General features: G+C 43.0%; 2 protein-coding genes and 1 pseudogene across 5 annotated transcripts in view; 2 read left to right on the top strand and 1 right to left on the bottom strand.

The window, feature by feature from the left end:
• Window positions 1-706: 706 nt before the first annotated feature.
• Window positions 707-4,404, bottom strand: Mrpl40 (mitochondrial ribosomal protein L40). The gene is made up of 4 exons (XM_004843245.4): window positions 3,578-4,404; window positions 3,171-3,254; window positions 2,045-2,203; window positions 707-1,150 (listed from the first exon to the last, which is right to left on the bottom strand). The coding sequence occupies exons 1-4, from the start codon at window positions 3,628-3,630 to the stop codon at window positions 826-828; spliced, it is 621 nt and encodes a 206-aa protein (XP_004843302.1). The 5' UTR covers window positions 3,631-4,404; the 3' UTR covers window positions 707-825.
• Window positions 4,405-4,457: 53 nt separating this feature from the next.
• Window positions 4,458-22,274, top strand: part of Hira (histone cell cycle regulator) — a 108,182-nt gene continuing 90,365 nt past the window's right edge. For all 4 annotated transcript variants that reach the window (XM_087198139.1, XM_087198140.1, XM_087198142.1 and 1 more), the window contains exon 1: window positions 4,458-4,744. In XM_087198139.1, coding sequence (XP_087054265.1) covers window positions 4,708-4,744 — 37 coding nt within the window. In that variant the 5' untranslated portion in view covers window positions 4,458-4,707. The remainder of the gene's footprint in view (window positions 4,745-22,274) is intronic.
• Window positions 15,018-16,050, top strand: LOC147821923 (heterogeneous nuclear ribonucleoprotein D-like; annotated as a pseudogene).

The raw sequence follows: 22,274 nt of genomic DNA, 5'->3' as shown, positions 1-22,274 counted from the left end.
TTAATACAAATAAGCCAGGAAAACATTTAAATATGAAATTAAGATTATTAGGGGTTGGGGGTAACTCAGTGGTAGAGTTATACTCCATACTCTACCTAGCATACATGAGACCCTGGGTTCAATCCCCACCACCATCACCCAGTCTGTGATATTTTGTTACTGCATCCCAAGCATACTAATACATTTTCTATTCCAGACTAATACAAGTAATAAACACTGTGAGGCTTCTTCCTCAGCCAGGTCTCAGCCTCCTGGAGGACAGAGGAGCCCTAACTAATGTGTCCCTGGCTTGCTCTGTTCTCTGAAGCTTCCCTGCCCAGGTTATGCCCTAAAGGTAGCTCCTCTCTCTGTCCCACTAGGAAGACCCTGTTTCTCTTAGCACACTTTCCCAGCTCACAAAAATCCTGCACATCCTTCACTTCCACTCCTTTGGGCTTTTTTGTTTTGTTTTGTTTTTTGTTTTTTGGTACCAGGGATCAAACTTGGGGCCTTGCGCTTGTGAGGCAGGCAGCGACCTTTGGGTTATTATGTGCCTCCCGCAAGCGGTATTTTCACTACACAATTGAAATCTTCCTTTTTGCCAGTATTTTTCCCTCCCGTGGGGGGTAGGTGTTGATGTCTTTGTCATCCTCTTCCCAGTAGCTGGCAGAGGGACACCGTCTCTCACTCCCATCCATCTGTAAATGATTGTAACACAAGACAAAGGCACTTTTGATTAAACCTTTATTTATTACCAGCATATCTGATCTTTTGGAAAGCAGACTTCGGGTTTGGCCATTCTGACTCCTGGAGGACAGTATGTTCTGAGGATAGCTGACTTTACTTCTATCTCTTGAATTCTACCTGTGTGTACACCTTGGTGGTGTCATTGTACCTGCCTTCAGGGGGCTGATAGTCAGGGACTGGTGGTGTGTAATGTGGCCCTTCCTTCTCAAAGGGGAACAATCTGGGGTCCCGCTTGATGGCCTCAGTGTAGAGCTCTGGGGACTCAAGTTTCAGCTCCTGCAGAGCTTTCTGCTGGGCCTCCAGCATGGCCCTGATGGCATCCCTCTCCATCTCATGCTCTTGCTGCTTGTACAGCGCCCACTTCTTCAGCAGCAGAGCTCTCTGCTCATTCTCCTCAAAGGGGAGCTCCACCTGAGGTCGTTGTCTGTGAACACAAAGTCCAAAGATGTGAGGCTGGGGAATACTGACCTCACTGGCAAGGGAGCCTGTGCAACTGCACATGACCCAGTCATCTCCATTTCCTGCTATTGACAGGATTTAGGAAAGAAAAGAGGAAGTCTGGCGAAAATTAAGAAATGGAATGTTGAGCATGGCAGAGGTTGCAACTCACACTGGGAGCTAAGGTCATATGCTTTCTGCCAGAAGAAACATGACCTTAGAAAACCATGGTACCACTTTCTCTGCCCTAGACAAAGGCTCCCTTTAGTGAGAGGTGATGCAGGAGTAAAGTGAAATGCACACCAAAATCCCAGGGAGACAAAAAGCCTCTTTAAGCCTTGGAGCACCAAAAGCATCTGCTGTTTCTCACTTGCATGCCAAGGTGTTGCTTTATGAACTATGTACACTTTTTCAAGAAAGCAGCAAGAGATGCTAACCCAGCACCACCACAATCACAACATACACCAACTATGACCATATATATGACAAATAAGAGGCCAAAGGTTTTCTACTACTGGGACGGGATGAGAGCTGCACACCCTTGATATAATGTGTCACAGCCAAGGTTCCTCAGGCAAAAGAATGACATGAACCTCAGAGGAGAGTTGATCCAAACTTGTTTGAACATCTAGCTGGAACTTATCAAATAATTGTCTGGTTTTCTTCCCCAACATTAGCCATTCAAAGGCACCATCCAGGAAAACTTTTTCTAACTCTCAAAAGGCACAATCAAGCAGAAAAGGACTCAGACCAGAACTGAGTCAACTCCAGTCTACTAACCTATTTCCATCACAGACATGAACTTCATGTCTAGAACTATTCCCCAAAATTGATGGAATTCTGCCCTTGATGGATTTCAGGCCCAGAGGAGAATCTTTACCTTGATTTATCCAAGAACTTCAAAGGGGTAATAAAATCTTCAATGGGAATTAGCTCTTGGCTAGCCTTCTCCAGTTTTCGTATCCTCTTTTTCAAGCGGTCCCTTACTGCTTGATCTCTTTTAGGATCTACCTTCTTCTTCTTTCGTGGAGGTTCTGCTCTAATGGATAAAAAGTAAACAAATGTTTTCATTTTCAATCTCATGAGAGACATAATGCTAAATGAAGTGCCCCATACTTGCACTGAGCTCTCCACTGGGTGAAGGAGTTGTGCTTAGTTCTGACCCCCTACACTCAAAGCACAGGGAGGCAGGTTCCACCCTAATGTCCTTTTGAGAACTGTGTGGGTACCATCAACTCACATGGTAGGTTGTCACATATAAAGTAAGGGAAAGTATTCATCTTTAGGGCTGGGATTCAGGTGTGCATTGGGACTGTATTGAAAAATGGAAACATCAAAATGATAGATTAGAAGCATATGAGTCACATTTTATTTTATTTTATTTTTTTGGTACCGGGGATCGAACTCCGGTCCTTGCGCATGCAAAGCAGGTGATGGAACCACTGAGCTAAATCCCCGGCCCATGAGTCACATTTTAAATGGGTCTTTGATTTATGAAAATGCTTTATGACTAATAAAGGCAATATCGTAAAAGTGACTGGCATGTCTATATTGTCAGGATTTCTTAAGTTTTTCATCTTAGAGCTTTGGCAAAAACCTGTTTTACTCTTAGGAACATCTCCCAGTTATAATTTACTATCAAGAAAACCAAATCGTTTAGTATTAAAATTGAGTCAAGGCGCTGAAAAGAATCCCAGGTGGAAACTTTATTAGTCCTGGAAACACCCTCTCCCCAGAAGAGAAAGAGAAAGGCTCATAGAGAAACAAGCTGTGCCCTTTAAAGCACATAAGACTCCCTTTAAGCTAACTGAGCAAATATTGAAAAGACAGAAAAGCATCTGCCTAAATTCAACTAAGAATAGTTTTGTAAGCTGTGGATTTTGCAAACCAAATATCAAGCAGTTTTGCTTTGTCCCAGTAACATGTACACCTGTTGTGGCCCCCCAGAGAGGTCACAGCCTTCCGTTGTGTTGACACCCCTAAGAGGTCACAGACTTGAGTTTTACCTCATGGGAACGAGTTCCCAGAAGGCGAACAATGAAGCTCGCTGGTGAGTATCTCTGATTTGTGTCCACCAAGTTCCAGGGAGCCTGAAAGAGGCAAGGGTATGTATCAATATTTGATTCTCCCCACTTCACAGTGGGCACAAACCGTGCCCACCAAATGTAGAGGTATTTGTCAGTACTAGATATGATAGCAGGGTCAACGTGGAGATTTTTCTAAACTCTCTATTCAAACACACACACAACTTGGATCAAGGCCCTTACACGTTAGGGTCCTAGGATTCTCAAGACAGACACGATCAGCTGTAATGTCCGTGGAGAAGGACAGTACGGAAGGAGCGCAGAAAAGCCGGGACCGGAATCAGCATGTGCCTTGGGCACCCTGTGACCTAGCCCGTGTCCGGACTCACCCACTTGACAGACGCAGAGCCCGCGCAGAAGATCGCAGCGCCACAGCGGCCATGCCCTCTTCTGACTCCCGTGGGGAGATTCCGGGGGCGCTTCTCTACGATTCTGACCTCGGCGTCTAACACAGACAACCTCAAGCAGCGGAGGTACTCACTCCCGCTTTCTAGCTCCGCCCCCGACGCAGCCCCGCCCCGAGCGTCGCAGGCGTGCGCCACGCACTGTGGGCGCCTCTCACCTCTAGATTCTCAAAGTCTTCCCTTCTGCCTTCTTGGGCGCGGTGAGCCCGCCCGTACGGCAGGAATACCAAAGCTAGCTACTGCCTAGATGTTTGCCCTGCCTGTCCGCCAAGGCCTGGGCCCCGCGGTGTAGCGGGAGTGACCGAAGGGGCGTCTCTCTGTTCCATAGGGTCCACGTGTCCAGGTCTCTTAAAGACGGGCCCAGATCTTCCAGATCTTCCAAATTCGCGCCCGCCTCTGTCTCTCCTGCATCCTCCCCGGGGCTGGCTCATTACTCTCATTCGTCCGCCCGCCGGTGGCTGCATTCCGGCGCCAGCACTCGAGAGATGCCCAATAGTGTTGATGAATGACGGAACCTAGTTAATAAGTCAGACTAAGAACCAGTGAGGTAGAGCTAGTGACAGGCCATCCAGGACACGTCGGCCCCGCCTGGCTCTCTGGACGTCCAGGACGGCCCAGGCTGCTACTCAAGGGTCCGCTTGCCCTCCGCTAGTTCCGGCTGCCCCGTCCCTCGTCACCGGCCACGTCTGGGCTCTACCCAAAGCGAGCCACCTTATGCTGCCCCGCCTGCTAGAGCCCAAACGGCCCGGTTCGGGTGGGAAGTGGTTTCCCGCCGGGGCGATTTGGCAGGTGCGCGCCTTGACTTCCGGCGTTGCCCGGGAGCCGCCGGAGGAGGAGCGGCTCAGGGGATGCGGCTGTGGTGGCGGCGGCCGAGCGCGGGGGGCGACTGTGGTGGCGGCGGGGGGCGCGGGCCGGCTATGGCGCGACGGCACTGAGGGCGTGGGGCGGGCGGCGGCCGGAGGTTCGGCGGCGCGGGAGGAAGCAGCAGCGGTGGCTCCATGGCCCGAGCGCGCTGAGGGACGCGGCTCTCGCCTCAGCCCGGCGGCGGCCGAACAATGAAGCTCCTGAAGCCAACCTGGGTCAACCACAATGGTGAGTGCGCGCAGGGGTCCCGGGAGGCAGATCCTGAAGTGGGGTCAGGGTCTGGATTAAGGCTGGGGTCGCACATGGGCCCTGCCCGCCTTGCCCCAGACGCCCGGTGCCGGGTGCCCGAGCTACGGAACAGGCAAGGGCGGACTTTGTCCTCCGCGCCAGGAAGCTGGCGTTCCCGGGCACGTGCTCTGGGCTGGCTGCAGCGAAGTCTGTCTTCCCTCCGGGCACTGGTGCGAACCCCGCGCTCCCCTCACCCGTGGTCCGCGAAGGAGCCAAGGCCTGGCTCCGGGGAGCAAGCCTGGGCGCCAGCCAAGTTCTCTCACTCATTGGCTCCAGTCAAGATGTGCTCAGATGGTCCTGGGTGTGAAACTCGGGTAGTATCCTCCTTGTGGCCTTTCAGTGTGGGGTGAAGATCTAGAATCTGCAGGAGGGGCAGTTAATGCCCTTGCGGGAGTCAGGAGCTGGTGACAGTGCCCCCACTCGGGAACTGTGATCCCGGAATAGGAAGGCTCAAGTCAAGGTCCCATGGAGGACCAGGAAGACACCACGTTTAATGCTGAGCTCGGGTATTAGGATGACTAAGTTTGGACCTGATAGGGCACAGGTGTGTTTTAGAAGAGGATCGTCCTTAAGCTCTGTGGTGGTGGCTTCAGAGCACTACCTTGGTGGATTGGACTCATCCATCTTGACTCTGGTACAGAGAGACTGTTGGTGGAGTTGTTCTTTACTCCTCAGAGAGGGGAGGAGAGAGGCAACCTTTCCCTGCTAACAGTACTGGAATCCCAGGAAGCATCATAAAGGCACCATCAGGCAAAGGCCACCCCCCCACACACACACTCTGCTGACAGTCATCCTGGTACTGTCTTGTTCCTCATTTCTGCTTTGCAGTGCAACTAGAGGGAGCTACAGTTTTCTTTTAAAGCAACAAGAGTAATGCCCGCGTGGTGGCGCAAGCCTGTGATCCCAGCACTTGGGAGGCTGAGGCAGGAGGATCACTGGGCTCCATAGTGAGTTCAAGGTCAGCCTGAACTACACAGTGAGACCCTGTCTCAAAAACAAAAGAGAGAGAGAGAGAGAATAGACTAGCACTTTGACTTTTTTTGGGGGGGGGGGTACTGGGGATCGAACTTGGGTCCTTGCGCTTGTGCACCAGGCTTCAAAACCACTGAGCTAAATCCCTGGCCAGACTTTGTTTTTAATACATGCAATTTTTTTCATTTTGAACTTAATCTCAGGATGCTGTATACTACAATCAAACTGAACACATCATATCTTATATTCTTTTGGTCAGAAGTGCTTTTTCCTTTCATCTTCTTGTATGACATCTTCCCCATTTTTTTCAGGGCCTAGCTGAGGTGACTCTTTTGAAGCCATTTCTGCCAGTTTATCCAAATGGATGTGCTGCGTTCAGTTCCTGTGCTATGCTTTGTGTCGAAGTTATGACTACTTTTTTCCATACTTTACAAAGATATAACTAGGTTTACTGTATGGGAAAACATAAGTCTAGAGTTGTGGTTTTATTTCTTCTTTTGATCTCCTGGAAGTGAAAGTTTGAGGGAATTTTATTTTAAATTTTTAAAATGCTTTACCTAAGTCAAGTTTGTGTTATAGCCTTCATTCTTTAGTCTCTCTTCTACCTTCTGCCATATACTTTGTTTTCTGATAATCTCCTTTGTAGAACAGAAGTGCTTTGTTGTTGATTTTCAATACTAGGGCCTTTGCACTGATCTGTATCCCCAGTCTTCTTTTTACTTATTTTGAGACACAGTCTCACTAAGTTGCCCAGGCTAGGCTCCAACTTGTGGTCCTCCTGCCTCAGCTTCCCACACTGCTGAGATTACAGGCATGCACCATCATATCCTGGCTGGGACAGATGTTTATGCTGTGTAAGCAAATGTACATCAAGATGCTTAAGCAATTATCTAGATACAAATGAATGAAAATCTGCAACCAAGTCAGCCGGCAAATGTACCAGCCTGACAGCAATAACAACAGTGGACCGGCAGCTTTCCTGCAATCCTGGGATGGAGCATGATATCTGCTCTACCTTCTTCACTATATGATTGTGAAGTTCAGGTGTGAATAGAGGCATTAAAGCTCTTCCCAAACCGTAAAGTGCTTTAGAAATTTGAAGGATAATAAGTTGTGATAAAAGAATCTGGATGAGGTTTATTTTTTTTAAAAAAAACTTATTCTTTATCAAATTTCTTTTAAAATCTCCTAAAATCAGCCTTGGTCTCATGGAGTGGTCAGGAAGACTGTCAGATAAATTACCATGCTACAGGAGGAAAAAGGATGTTGGTCTGAATAACTCCTGAGCAGGCCTTTATAGATAGAAGTAAGAAGTAGGGGCTGTTGAGGTAGGGGCTTCACAGCCTGAGTTGTAAGTAGTGGCTAGTAAAGTTGTGCTACCTTTGGATGAAAAAACAAAAACTATGATGTTTTGGAAAGCACACCATTGCAGTTTCTGGTTTCCTCACTGTGCATTCATGTTTCCTGTCTTATACAGAACAAGCATACTTTTTCTGTCATCAGAGAGTCCAAAGTGGGAGAAAAAAGCTCAACATTCTTCCCTGGGATGACAATCCATTCAAACAGGGTGGATAAGTTAGCTAAAATAGGGGAGGTTAAAAGCAGAAGGAAGACAGGTATGACAGTGCACAACTGTAACCCCAGTTACTTGGGAGGTTGAGGCAGGAAAATCACAAGTCTGAGGTCAACCTCAGAACTTAGAACCTGTCTCAAAAATTTTTTTTTTGGTACCAGCGATCAGACTTCCTACTCTGCTTGTGAGGCAGGCAGAGGGACCACTGAGCTAAATCCCTGGCCTCAGAATTTTTTAAAAAGCTCAGTGGTAGAATACTTGTCTTGCCTAGTATGTATACAGACCTGAGTTGAATCCCCTGCAAACCGCACCCCCCCAAAAAAAACCCCAAAGTGTTTTTTGTAGTATAAGCATGCTTAGTTTGTTTGTTTACCAGTGAGGGTTGAACCTAAGGCTTTGTACACACTACGCAAGCATTTTATGACTAAGCTACATTCTTGGCTCCTTCCCACTTTGCGATATGTCATTAAATTGCCTAGACTGGCCTTGAATTTTGATCCTCCTGCCTCAGTTTCCCAAGTAGCTGGGATAATAGGCACGCACCATCACACCCAGGTAGTATAGACATACTTTGGTCTTCATTTTCCTGGCAGGTTTCTCAAGATTTCTGAAGTAGGGTTTCTCACCCTTAACGCTGTTAACATTTTGGGTCATGTATCTGTTATGAGTACCCTTTCGGCTGGCCTCTATCCACTACATGCTAGAAATACCTGCTCCCATCACTGATTGTGACAACCAAAAATATCTCCAGACATTGCCAGCATCCACTGCTGCCAGCCAAAATCACCCCCAGTCAAGACATTCTGGTTTAAGATTATCTGTACGTTAATAAATTTTGGTATTGTTGTATTGAAATTTGCCTTAGACAAGGAATCAGACTATTCAAGATGCCATTATTTACTAGTTGTGGATTATTGGGCTTATAACCCTACTTCTAGTTCTTGGCAGAATTGTATGAAGACTCATCTCAATCAGTTTACCCTATACCAAATATAAAAGGCTGTCTTAAGCTATAAAATAATAACTAATACTGTAATGTCTAGATAGAATTTATATACCAGACACTTTACACACATACCCCTTGCCCCTTCTTTTCCTGGATATAGTGTTCTTGACTATATTTTTATTTTAGGTTTGGCCAAAATTTGAAACAGGGTCTTGCTGTGTAGTCCAGGCTGGCATCAAACTCACAGCTATCTGCCTGCCTCAGCTTCCCAAGCGCTGGGATTAGAGGTGTGTGCCACCATCCCACCAATAATAGGATAACTTACTTGCCAGTTAACTACTTGGTTTTGTTGCTTGCCTTGCAAGCACAAGGTCCTGAGTTTAATCCCCCGTAACCCCCCAAAAAAGTAAAACTAAATAATATGACACGAAGTTTGGGTTTTTGTTGTTGTTGGTTTGTTTCCTATTTCTTTGTGCTGATCTGTTCAATGTAGCAAGTAATACTTGCCTTACCTGCTCAGGAAATGTGTTTTCTCTAGTGTCTATCTCTGTCTTGTCTCTCTTCGCTCTCTCCTTTCTCTCTCTCTTTTTGGAAGAGCTATGGATTGAACCCAGGGCCTTTGCACTGAGCTACCTCCTCAGCCCTTTTTTTTTTTTGAGACAGTTTTGCTAAGTTTCCCAGATTGGGCTCAAGCTTTCCATCCTCTTCCCTCATCAACCTAGGATGAGTGCCTGGCTCACAGTGTTTCTTGATGAACTATGCCTGAAGATGATACGGTTGATTTAGGAAAATAACCAGAAAATATCTGAAGAGGATTCAGAAGAAAACTGGTTGAGATTGTGCTTTGGATAATTAATATGCCAATGGAATTTTCTCTATGCACCAAACTTTGAATCTTTGTTGTATGGGAACCCTAAGGTAGCAAGGCTTTCTGTGTATGGAAAGCTGGCTGGAAGGTGGGAGAAATGGGTATTTAGACTGTGTTCTAGAATGCAGGGGAATAGAAACAAAAACTACAGAAATACTATATTCCATGATAGCCTTGGGTGGGGATGGGGGTGGGTCAAAAGCTAAGGGCTATGAGCTGTGGTAGCCCCAGGGAGGAAGGGCTCTTCTCCCAGTCAGATTTGTAGATGTGCCCTTGGGCTGATCCTTGACTTGAGTAGGATTGGGAGTCTGAAAAGGTGCTGCTGCTCTTAGGCAGGACCAAAGGTCAGCAGAGTAAGATCATGTAGGAGGAGAAATAGAGCATGTTAAAGGTATGGCTCAACAGGGAAAGGAGAATGGGGTTAGGAGGCCAAGCCATGATTATCTTCCTTAGAAGCTTGGACTTTCTTCTCTAGGCTTGGAGGAGGAAAACATTGAGGTTTCTGAGGAAACTGGATTAAACACCCCATTTGTGTCTTAGAAAGGCACTGGAGAAGTTAAGGAGGCCATTCCCAGGTTTTGGTGCAAGATGCTGAGAGGCAAGGTCAGGGGTAGGAGAGGTGAGAAAGAGTGGGGAAGCACTGAAGACTGGGTGGGGGTAGAATTAATGGTACTTAGAAGTTATAGGCCAATGACTGTAGATTCAAGTCACTCTCTAAGTTTATTTCTTGAGTGTGCTGCAGAAAGTAACAGTAAGAGTCAGGCGATGGAATTTGCTCAAACATTTTATTTACTTGTAGTAATGGGCATTGAACCTAGAGTCTTATACAGGAGAGCTTTTTTTTATTATTTTGAGACAAGGTCTTGCTAAGTTGATACATTGCCCAGGGTGGGCTCAAATTTAATGATCCTCCTGCTTCAGCCCTTTAAGAGTACTGGGATTGTAGGCATGTGCCAGCGTGCATGGCTTAAACATTCATTCATTCATTCATTGTTGGCCTCTTTTTGGTACCAGGGATCGAACTTGGGTCCTTGTGCTTGCGCAGCAGGTGGCAAAACCACTGAGCTAAATCCCCAGCCCCTCACTGTTGGCTTTTTTGAGACAGAGTCTCACTGTGTAGTCCAGTCTGGCCTCAAACAGAGATCCTCCTGCCTCAGCTTCCCTAGTGCTAGGATTACAGGCATAGGACACCATACCCAGCTTTAAACATTTATTTTAATTTGAGAAGTGGTTGAAAAGATATTTTCACTTTATAAGCAGAACCATAGTTAAATAGCTGGGAGAGGCCTCTGAGTATCTCCTGCCTTGACCACCAAGGCCAGGTAGGGGACCTGGCACCATTGTGTCAATCTCAAGTCTTGTGTGTTACTAGGGAGAGGATACTCTGTGTCTGCCTTTACCTTTCTCTTTTCCCAGAGGTGGCTAGCCTAACCTATTCAACTAGGAGGCTGTTTGCTTATAGACTTCAAAAGTGTTTAGCAAATGAAACAGATCTAGGATGAGTTCTGGGGACTAAAAATTTATGCAAGCACAAATTATCATCCTGCCAAGATCAGCAACAACACCTGGAGGAGTGTCACAGATACTGTGGGTTGCCTGCCTTTTCCTTACTAGTAGAACCCCCAGTTTTTTGTCTGCCTTCTTCTGCAGGCCAACCTATAGAAAGTGTGTTGATATCCCTAAACTGGTATGTAGGAGTGATAAGAATTGTTGAATAATTAATGGCCATGCGATGCCATTCTAGCCAGTAAGACTGGGAGGGAACATCTCTGCTCAGGACTCTGGGGGGACTAGTCTCTTCTGCTGGACTTTACGATTAGCATGCAGCAGGCAGCTTGTGATGGAGGACAAGGTCACACTGAGAAGGAATACTGGAGGAGAAGATAAAAGTACTTAGCTCTAAGCTGCTAAATTTACAAACCTTGAAGCTGACTTATCTCAGGACTTGTTATATGAGTTAGTGAAATACTCATGAAATTCTCTGTGACTTGTAGCAGAAAGAAAATACCTCCAGCAATACAGTTTGCTGATGGAAACCAAAACTGAGTGAGATGAGGTGACCTCCCCAAGATTGCACTAGATGTGAAGAGAATCACGCCCAGACTCTAGCTTGAGCCCAAGCTTTCTCTTTCCAATTTGTTTTGTTTTGTTTCGGTACCGGGGATCGAACTTGGGTCCTTGCGCTTGTGAGGCAGGCGGCGGAACCACTGAGCTAAATCCCCGGCCCCCTCTTTCTAATTTGTCAAGCAGTAGTCTCATGCTGAGGCTGGCCATTTCTGTCCTGGAGAGGATTAGGGCCCTTTTCCTCCTCATAGGGACAGCTTTCAGAACCTACATGGTGTATGTCAGCACCAGGAGTCCATCCCTCCTTCAAAACTTGTTTTATGGCTGTCTGTGTAATTCGGAGTCCCTAGGAGCTTTTAACCTGGTAGATTTCTCTTCAGGTCCTTGGTGAACCTTCTCAGCATTTTGTTTTTTCGGAATTCTCAGGTCATGGGATATCATCAGAATACTTTCGGGGGGAGTGAGAAGGACAGGCCTATGGCCCAGCCTTGGACCTTGAATCTTCCCCTTTGAAGATTCCCCTTGAATCTTCCAATTAGAGGAACTAGATCGTATGCCCTGTCTTGCACTAATCATCATTGCCTACTGGCTTTCATGGGAGAGGGATAAATACTTGAATAAAATTGGGATCTTATTAGAGACCTCCACACTGAGAGTTAGCTGCGAAAAGGCAGAAGCTTTGTCTTGACTCATGCTCTATTCCCAGGGCCAAGAATGGTGCCAGGATACTGCACACATTGCAGTAGTACTAAGTAAATGTTTATGTGAGGTGAATACTGGAAGGAGATGATGGGAGGTGGCATGGGTGAGTGGTCAACAGCATCTGCTACACTTGGTTGGTAAGAGTTGACTTGCTTCAGAAAATATCTTGTTCATCCTCACTGGCTCATAATAGAGCAGACTTTTGGTGGACTCTACTGGAGGATTCCAATGATGAGAGGAAGCACTCTGCCCGAGCCTCTATCTAGGGAGCTCATTTAATTTTTGTTTTTGTGGTACAGGAGATCAAACATATGGGCACTTTACCACTGACATACATTCCAGCCCTTTTTATTTTTTATTTTGATACAAGGTCTCGCTGAGTTGCCCCAGCTGGACTCAAACTTGGTGATCCTCCTGCCTCAGCCTCCCTCTATGTTGGAATTATAGGCATGCACCTTGCCCACTTTAAGAAGCTCATTTACATGATTATGTCATTTGGAACTTTCCATTTTAGGAAGAGGAGTAGATGAAACAGAACATACAGCAAATGGTTTAGAACATCTCTGACAAAAACAAAATCTATTTAGACCAAAACTTTTTCCTCCTAAAAAGCAGTATCTGCCTCTATACATTAATCAATCTAGGATAGGCTAAGTCACAGAGAGGCTCCCATAGCAAAAGCCACTGTAGTGAAGAGGAGCAGGCCTCCTTTGAGAACCAGATAGATCTTTGGAACAGATTCCAGGCCTGTGATGTGCTCCCAACAAAGACACTGCATAAATGGGACTTTCAATAAATTTACTCGTTCAACAAATACTGAGTGCCAGCCGTCTACCAGCGCTGGCTCTAAGAACTGCAAACAGCAGTGAAGCAGCATGCCATGCTCTGTGGAGTGGTGGCACATGATACATTCTTATCATTGACACTGGAGTGAGCATCTGCTGGGGATGTCGTGTGTACTATAAAAGGGAGGTGTAAGAGAACTGCCTACTGTAGAAACATGGCAGACAACCCAAACAAGAGCCATTACAGAGAGCTGTAGCCAGGTTAATGAGAGGAGAATCAGCAGACATAGAGATGGGGAATGCTGATGTGGGGGAGAGGTAAAAGAATCTTAAACAGGATAACTTGAGAAAATGTGAATAAGAAGGTAAAATCGGAGCAAAGACCTTGTGGCGGAGGTTAAATCTGGGCTGGAGATACTTGCATGCGAAAGTATTATTGGGGAGTACTCTTGGGATCCACACTTGGGGATGGAGTGAGAAAACGGATGGACAAATGTAGCTCAGTGTGAAGGCCCTGGGTTCAATCCCCGTTACCAAAGGGAAAAAAAAAAATCCAAGACACTTGTGTTCCCATCTTATAAATAATGTGTTTTTATATTAGATGCTATATTTTGTATAATACATAGAATATTATATAACTGATACAATATATTATATATTATGTATTATGCATACACGTATAAGTTTTCTTTCTATATTTTTTGAGAAAGCCTCTTGCTGTGCAGTCCAGGCTGGTCTTTTTTTTTTTTTTTTTTTGGTGCTGGGGATTGAACTCGGGTCCTTGTGCTTGCGAAGCAGGTGGCGGAACCACTGAGCTAAATCCCCAGCCCCTAGGCTGGTCTTGAATGCCTTATGTAGCCCATCAAACTTGTAATCTTGGTTTTTTTTGGTACCGGGGATCTAACTCAGGTCCTTGCACTTGCAAGGCAGGTGATGGAACCACTGAGCTAGATCCCTGGCCCAAACTTGTAATCTTGCCTTAGCCTCCTGGGTACGGGGATTACAAGCATGTGCCACCATGCCTGGCTAGGAAAATTCTTCTTAGGTATAATTTACATAATAAAATGCCCAGACCTTAAGTAGACAAGTTAATGGATTTTAACAAATGAATTCATAACCTGTTCTTTGGTCAAGATAAGGAAAACTTACATTTTCCTAGAAAGTTCAAGTTATGGATATATTGGGAAGGTAGAGTCAATGGGGTGGAAAGTGGCTTATAGTAAAGAATGGATGGATAGCTTCTATGAGAAGGGAGTTACTGTCAGCTGAGCTTAGTAATTCTGCAAAAACACAGATTTGAGGGTAGCTTCTGGATTCAAATTTAGATGGTATGTGCCAAATGGGGCCTTCCATAACCAGTTGTTTGCTGAGTATGGTCTCTCTTACCTTCTTTCTTCCGAAGTCACTAGAGTTCCATTCTAAAATTGTTGTTAGGGAATAGAACAAACATCTGAATTTTCACCTACTGACCATCGTCAGGTGTAATTACACTGGTATACTACTTATATTGTATTATGTGTGGATTTAGACGATGAGGCACTTTACAATTTTTGCTTTTATAGAATTTAAAATAACTTTCCTCATTATAAAAATAACATGTTCAACTTAGGAAAAATTAGAAAATGCAAAAAGGAAATCACATTGTTAAGACTATTTTTAATGTGGTTTTTCAGAACATTTGTAAAAAAATAATTTGGTGATTTAGTCTTTAAAAAAGAATACAAAGGGGGCCGGGGATTTAGCTCAGTGGGTCCGCCGCTTGTGTCGCAAGCACAAGGTCCCAAGTTTGATCCATGATACCAAAAGTAAATAAGTAAGTGCAAGTCAGGCATGATGGGGCACATCTGTAGTCCCAGCAGTCTGGGGGACTAAGATAGTAGGATCCCAAGTTCAATCCCATCCTGGGTAATTTAGCAAGAACCTGTCTAAAAAAATTTGTTTCCGGTACCGGGGATCGAATTGAGGACCTTGTGCTTGCCAGGCAGGTGTGGCGCCTCTGAGCTACATCCCCAGCCTCCATGTCTCAAAATTTTAAAAAAGGATTGGGGATGTATCTCAGGGCAAAGGCCCTGGGTTCAATCCCCAGTACTGAAAAAAAACTGGAGTACACATCACATTATAAAAGTATCTGGCTCTTCTGCCACCATTTTAAATCCAGCTCCACACAACGCTCTGCCGCCACCAGCACCCCCACCCCTACCGACCGCTCCTGCCCCCATGGAGGACATGAGGGAGTACAGCAATAAAGAGGAGTTCGCCGAGGGCTCCAAGATCAACGCAAAAACCAGCAGGATGACGGTAACATGTTTATTGGAGGCTTGAGCTGGGATACAGGCAAGAAAGATCTGTCGGAATATTTGTCTTGATTTGGGGAAGTTGTAGACTGCACAATTAAAACAGACCCAGTCACTGGAAGATCAAGAGGGTTTGGATTTGTGCTTTTCAAAGATGCTGCTAGAGTAACCACAAGGTCCCAAGTTCCATCCCCGGTACCAAAAAAACAAGCCAAACAAACAGATGCTACTAGCGTTGATAAGGTTTTGGAACTAAAAGAACACAAACTGGATGGAAAATTGATAGAACCCAAGACAAGGAAAGCTTTAAAAGGGAAAGAACCCCCCAAAAAGGTTTTTGTGGGTGGATTGAGCCCAGATACTTCTGAAGAACAAATTAAAGAATATTTTGGAGCCTTTAGAGAGATTGAAAATATTGAACTTCCCATGGACACAAAAACAAATGAAAGGAGGGCTGGGGATTTAGCTCAGTGGTTCCACTGCCTGCCTCACAAGCGCAAGGTCCCAAGTTCGATCTCTGGTACCAAAAAAAAAAAATTGAGCAGAACAATTACAATAAAGACAAAGCAAACAAGTTTCAAAAACAAATGTAAGGAGATGATTTTGTTTTATCACATACACAGATGAAGAGCCAGTCGAGAAATTGTTAGAAAGCAGATACCACCAAATTGGTTCTGGAAAGTGTGAAATCAAAGTTGCACAACCCAAAGAGATATATCAGCAGAAACAGCAACAACAAAAAGGAGGAAGAGGTGCTGCAGCTGGTGGGCGAGAGGATACTAGGGGTCGAGGCTGAGGTCAGGGCCAAAACTGAAACCAAGGATTTAATAATTTATGATCGGGGATATGGAAATTATAATAGTGCCTATGGTGGTGATCAAAACTATAGTGGCTATGGCGGATATGATTATACTGGGTATAACTGTGGGAACTATGGATATGGACAGGGATATGCAGACTACAGTGGTCAACAGAGCACTTATGGCAAGGCATCTAGAGGGGGTGGCAATCACCAAAATAAAATAATTACCAGCCATATTAAAGAGGAAGACATTGGAGAAAACAGGAGATGCTAAAGATATCTTTTTTTTTTTTTTTTTTTTTTTTGTTACCGGGGATCGAACTCGGGTCTTTACTCTTGCACAGCAGGTGGCAAAACCACTGAGCTAAATCCCCGGCCCAATGCTAAAGATATCTTGCAGGATGACATTGAAGATTGGTCTTCTGTTGTTCTGATGATTATTTTGTAAAAGACTTTCTAGTGTACAAGACACAACTGTATCCAACTGTGTATAGCTGCCAATTAGTTTCTTTGTTTTTACTTTGTCCTTTGCTATGTGTTATGACTCAGTGTGGATTTGTGTTTATACAAATTTTATTTGTGGGCTGGGGATTTAGCACAGTGGTTTCACCGCCTGCCCCACAAGCACAAGGACCGGAGTTCAATCCCCAGTACCAAAAAAAATTTTTTTTCTTTGTATGATTTCATGTTAAACCCCAAATAAATGCTTCCTTATGTGATTGTTGAAAATAAATAAATAAATAAAAATATCTGTATTTTTTAGAGCTTAGCCAATCTCTATTACTATAGCAAAATCATTTTTCTGTGTGACCCCTTAAAAGACCACACATTGGGGGCCGGGGATTTAGCTCAGTGGTTTCTCCGCCTGCTGCGCAAGCGCAAGGACCCGAGTTCCATCTCCGGTACCAAAAAAAAAAAAAAAAAAAAAAAGACCACACATTGTACATGTAACTGAAATAACTAAAATGTTGCTGTGTGTTTCTCACTTAAAGCATACCCTATGATATGTTGGCAAATGTTGCAGAAGTGATTGATGTCTCTAAATGATATACCTCCTTGCTTTCTCTTACATTAGTTGGAGGCAAAAAAAAAAAAATCAGTTGTGTAGTTGCTACAGTTTTCATCCTGTGTTGTATGTTTTCAGTCTGTCAACTATTTGACACCTATGAGATGTCAGTGTGATGCTTACTAAAGACTGGGAGAAGTTTTTGTGGTGGAAAGTGATAGAGATAACAACAGCAGATGATTCTGTGAGACAGCTAAGGGTGTGCTCCCACCTGCAGGTAGCAGTTGAAATGAGTCCCCATTCCTGGGTATTAGAAGCCTGCCCCCCAGAAATTGAGATACTCTTGAAACTGAAGGAGGGGGTTGAATTTAGTACTTTTATTGTGGACTTCCTTCAGACGTTCAGCAACTGTTGTATGACTAATTTGTGCCAAGTGACAGATCACATACTGGGGATAAATCAATAAATAAAACAGACAAAAATTCCTAAGCTCTTGTGGTTTATACTGTGCTGAGTGGGGTCCACAGACATACAATAAAGGAAAGTAGGGGCCAGGGATTTAGCTCAGTGGTTTCACCACCTGCTACGCAAGCTCAAGTACGAGTTCGATCCCCAGTATTAAAAAAAAAAAGGAAAGTAGTCAGCTTGAAGAAGTTAATTTGCAAAAAATGAAAAATTAAAAAAAAGTTAATTTGCATAAAGGTCACATTTATGTGCTTAGGTGATAAGTTTCTCCAGAGGGGCCAGTGGCTATGGAGTATACTGTCACATGGCCAAGAAAAACATTGGTTGTTTTGTTTTGTTTTGTTTCCTCTCTGTATCGAGGATCAAACTCAGGACCTTGCTAGGCAGGTGTGGTGCCACTGAGCTACATCCTCAGCCCAACATTGGTTTTATTATCACTTACTGGTATTTTGATGTTTACCTTTATTACTTTTGTTTTTCTTTTTCCCTGGTACTGGGGATTGAACTCAGTACCTTGTGTTTGCCAGGCAGGCATAACACTACTGAACTATATCCCTGGCTGTACTTTTAGATATTAATACACAAACATATGTAGTTTTAAAAAACAGGCTTTATATGTGTATTTTTGTTTCTTACACGTGTGTGAGATCATTCTAGATTCATAGGAGTTATATAAAATGTAGATCTTTTGTGCCACTTTGCCATTTCTCTTATTGGTAACATTTTGAAAAATTGTAACATAATACTACATTGACATCAACACAAACCCCTATCTTACTCAGATTACTCTAGTTTTATTTTACTCATTTGTGTGTGTGTGTGTGTGTGTCATTCTATACAATTTCTTTGTGCTTTTTATTGGTATGTTTTAGATATAGTTAAATAATAACGTTCATCATAGGAAATTTTTACCTGTACATGATTTTTTTTTTTTTTTGGTACTGAGGATCGAACTCAGGTCCTTGCACTTGTGCAGCAGGTGGCAAAACCACTGAGCTAAATCCCTGGTTCATGTACATGACATATCTTGCTTCTTCTTTAATTCCCATTCCTCTCCCCTCCATCCCTTTCTCCTTATTTACAAAAGCTTTGTTTCTGTTTTTTTCCTTCTATTCTCTTTTTTGTCTTGTCCCTTCTTTCCTTTCCCCTTCCTCCCTCCCTTGGTCCCCTTCTCATTTGAAAATTTTCTTTCCATTTCCACATATGTATTATAAATTTTGGTCCTTCCATATATGTGTGGTTCTATTTCTAGATTCTCTGTTTTATTCAAATGATCTATATGTCTTTCCTTACATCAACACTGCCTTGATTACTGTAGCTTTAGAAGAAGTCTTAAAATTGGGTACTAAACATCTTCCAACACTGTTTTTGTTTTTGTTTTTGTTTTTGGCTTTTCTGGGTCCTTTGTACTCCTACATAACTTTTTAAATTTCAATATCCAATTCTTCATTTATAGCAAGTATACACAGACCTGAATTTTTATATATACCTTGTGTTTTCTAATCCTGCTAAATTCAAGTACAAGTTCTAGGGGCTCCTAGAGATTTCTTAGTATTTTCTCTGTAGATGATCATTTCATCTACATATAAAGATTTTGCTTCTGCTGTGCCAATCCTATCCTAGTTGTGTCATTTTATTGCCAGACTATTTTGGTTTAGACCTATGTTTCAAAGTCTAATGGACAGATGAAGAGTAGGCATATATGCCCTTGTTCCCCACTTTAGGGAGAAAGCATTGTATTGTCTCCATTCATAAAAGGAGTTTTTGTTGGAAGTATGGAGTACATGTCTTTGATCTGTTGAGAAGGTTCTGTTCTACTTCTAGTCTCCTGATAGCTTTTACCATGAATAGCTGTAGAATTTAGTCCAGTACTCTTTCTCCAACTAGTGACAGGATCATATGGCTTTCTCCTTTCCTCTGTTAAAATGATTACTTTTGGGGGTGGATCTTCCAATGCTGAACCAACACTGCCATCCCTGTAATAAAACCACTTTCTACATAGGCCTGATCTGACTTGTAAGAGTTTGTTTTGTTAAACAAATTTCTATGTTCATACCTTTTTCTTCTATTATCTTTATCCAGTTTTAGGATTAGCACAATGTTGATTTCCTAAAATGAGGGGAGAAGTGTTCCTTCTTTTTTCTGCTTTAAATGTTTGATATAATTTATCAGTTAAAATGTTTATGAGCCTGCTGTTGTCATATAGGTAGGTTTTCAAGCTAGGAATATACTTTCTTTAATAGATGCTATTCAAATTTTATATTTCCTCCAGAGTTAGTTTCATTAATTTGTCTTCTAAGTTACTTCTTAGAAGTTGTCAGATTTATTTCAAAAAAGATTTTTGTAATATACTTTGTATATCCTTTTAAATTCTGTAAAATCTGTGGTAATGTCTCCTAGATCTTAATATTGTAATTTAAAAAATGTGTAACTGATATTGTGTAACAGGAAGAAAAGGTCTAAAAGAGCAGGGGAATTGGGAGGGGTAGGGGAAGGGAAAAAAGGGAAAGGAAAAAATATGAGAAGAGGGGAAAAAAGGGAAAGGAAAAAATATGAGAAGAGGGAAAAAAGGGAAACAAGGTCTTTGCAAATAGGGAAGGGTGGAGTGGGTGAAGGGAGGGCAAGGGAAGGGGGAAAAAGGTAAGAACCAAGAGACTCATGTAATGGTACAAGATCCCAGTGATGAATGTAACTGTATTTTATACCTAAAATGTACCAATAAAGTTAATGGGGAAAAAAAAATTTTGGTCATTATTTACACTTTTGGTTTCTCATACCTGAGAAACAGTGCGGTATTTAAACACATGTCTGATTTATCTGACTTAAGAGTATGTTTTCAAGATGCATCCTTTTAGCTAGAAATGTCTGAAGCTCATCCTTTATGGCAGTGTAGTACTTCATTGTTTAAAAAAAACACATCTGCTCTATCCATTCATCAGTTGATGGGCATTTGGGCTGTTTCCAAGATTTAGCTATTATAAAATGTGCTCCTATAAACATGGATGTGCATATATCACTGTGATAGGATACTTTTAATTCTTTCAGGAAGATACTAAGGGAATAGCAGGGTCAGACGGAACCTCTAGTTTTAAGTTTTTTGAGGAATCTCCACACTGATTTCCACAGTGGTTGCACCAGTCTACACTCCCACCAACAGTGGGGAAGGGTTCCTTTTTCCCCACAACCCCTCCAGCATTTGTTATTGTTTGATTTCTTGCTAACAGCCATTCTTTCTGGAATGAGATGGGATCTCAGTGTTCCCCCCCACCCCGCCTCGGGATCGAACTCAGGACCTTGCGCTTACTAGGCAGGCACTGATGCCACTGAGCTAAATCCCTGGCCCTTCAGCGTTGTTTTAATTTGCGTCTCTCGAATGACCAGTGATGTGATGTTGAACTTTTTTTTATATATTTATTTGTTTCTACTTCTTCATCTGAGAAGTGTCTATTCAATAATTTCAGATGCCCATTTTTGGGTTGAGTCTTTAAGTTTGGGAGGTCTTGATTTTTTTTAGTTCTTTATATATTCTAGATAGTAGTTCTTTGAGGAATAGCTGGCAAAAAAATTTTCCCACACTGTGGGTTGTCTCTTCACTCTATTGGTGGTTTCTTTTGCTATGCAAAAGCTTTTTAATGAGATGAGGTCCCAGTTGTTGATTCTTTGAAGTATTTCGTGCGGTGCCACTGAGCTGAATCCCCAGCTGTTGCTGATTTTAGAGTGAAAGCTTTCCGTTTTTGTCCTTTTAGGGGTTTTTTTGTTTTTTGTTTGTTTGTTTTGCAATACCAGGGATCAAATGCAGGACCTCGCACTTGCCAGGCAGGTGCGGTGCCACTGGGCTACATCCCCAGTACAATTTTTGCCCTTTTATTATGATGTTGGCTGTTGGTTTGTTGTAGATGGCTTTTATCAGATTGATATAAAGACCATCTATACCAATTTTCTGTAGGATTTTTATCACTAATGAGTGTTGGACCTTGTCAAATGCTTTTGTTGCATCTATTGAGAGGATAATATGATTTTTGTCCTTGGCTCTGTTAATACAGTGCATTACATTTATTGATTTGCATATGTTGAACCACCCCTGCATCCCTGGGATGAATCCTACTTGGTTATGGTGTATAACCTTCTTGATGATTTGCTGCACTGTTTGCCAGTATCTTATTAAGGATTTTTGTGTCTCTGTTCATTAGGGAGATTGGCCTGTAGTTCCCTTTTTTGGTTGGATCCTTCTTTGGTTTTGTTACTGGGGTAATGCTTGCTTCCAGGAATGAATTTGGGAGTATTGCTTCCCTTTCAATTTCCCTTAAAGAGTTTGAGAAGTAGTGCCATTAGGTCTTCTCTAAATTTCTTACAGAATTCAGCGATGAATCCATCAGGGCTTGGGCTTTTCTTTGTTGGTAAATTTTTAATTACATTTTCAATTTCATTGACTGATATTGGTTTATTTAGAATTTTTATATTGTTTTGATTCAGCTTTGGTAATTCATATGTAACTAGGAATTTGTCCATTTCTTCTGTGTTTTCTATCTTATAATACAGGTTCTTAAAGTAGGTACTGATGATCTTGTGGATTTCTTTTTTTTTTTTCTTTTAATCTTCTGGATTTCTGTAGGATCTGTTGTGATTTCACCCATTTCATTCCTAATTGCATGGATTTGAGTCTTTCCCTTTGTTTTATACAGTTGGCCAATTTTATTTAACCTTTCCAAGAACCAACTGTTCGATTCATTGATTCTTTGTATTGTTTTCTAAGTCTCCATTGCACTAATTTCTGCTCTGATCTTTATAATTTTCACCCTGGTACGAGTTTTGGGCTTGACTTGCTCTTCTTTTTCTAGAAGCTTGAGGTTCAACATTAGGTTGTTTATTTGAGCTCGCTCTGTTTTTCTGATAAGGGAATTCACCACTATAAATTTCCCTCATAAGATTGCTTTCACTGTGTCTCATAAGTTCCAATGTGTTGTATTGGCATTATCGTTTAATTGTATAAACT

This window comes from Heterocephalus glaber, unplaced genomic scaffold, assembly GCF_053883595.1.
Source record: "Heterocephalus glaber isolate CG9 unplaced genomic scaffold, H.glaber_assembly_v1.0 deba00001687, whole genome shotgun sequence".
NCBI lineage: Eukaryota > Metazoa > Chordata > Mammalia > Rodentia > Bathyergidae > Heterocephalus > Heterocephalus glaber.
This window is presented reverse-complemented; position numbering and strand designations above follow the sequence as displayed.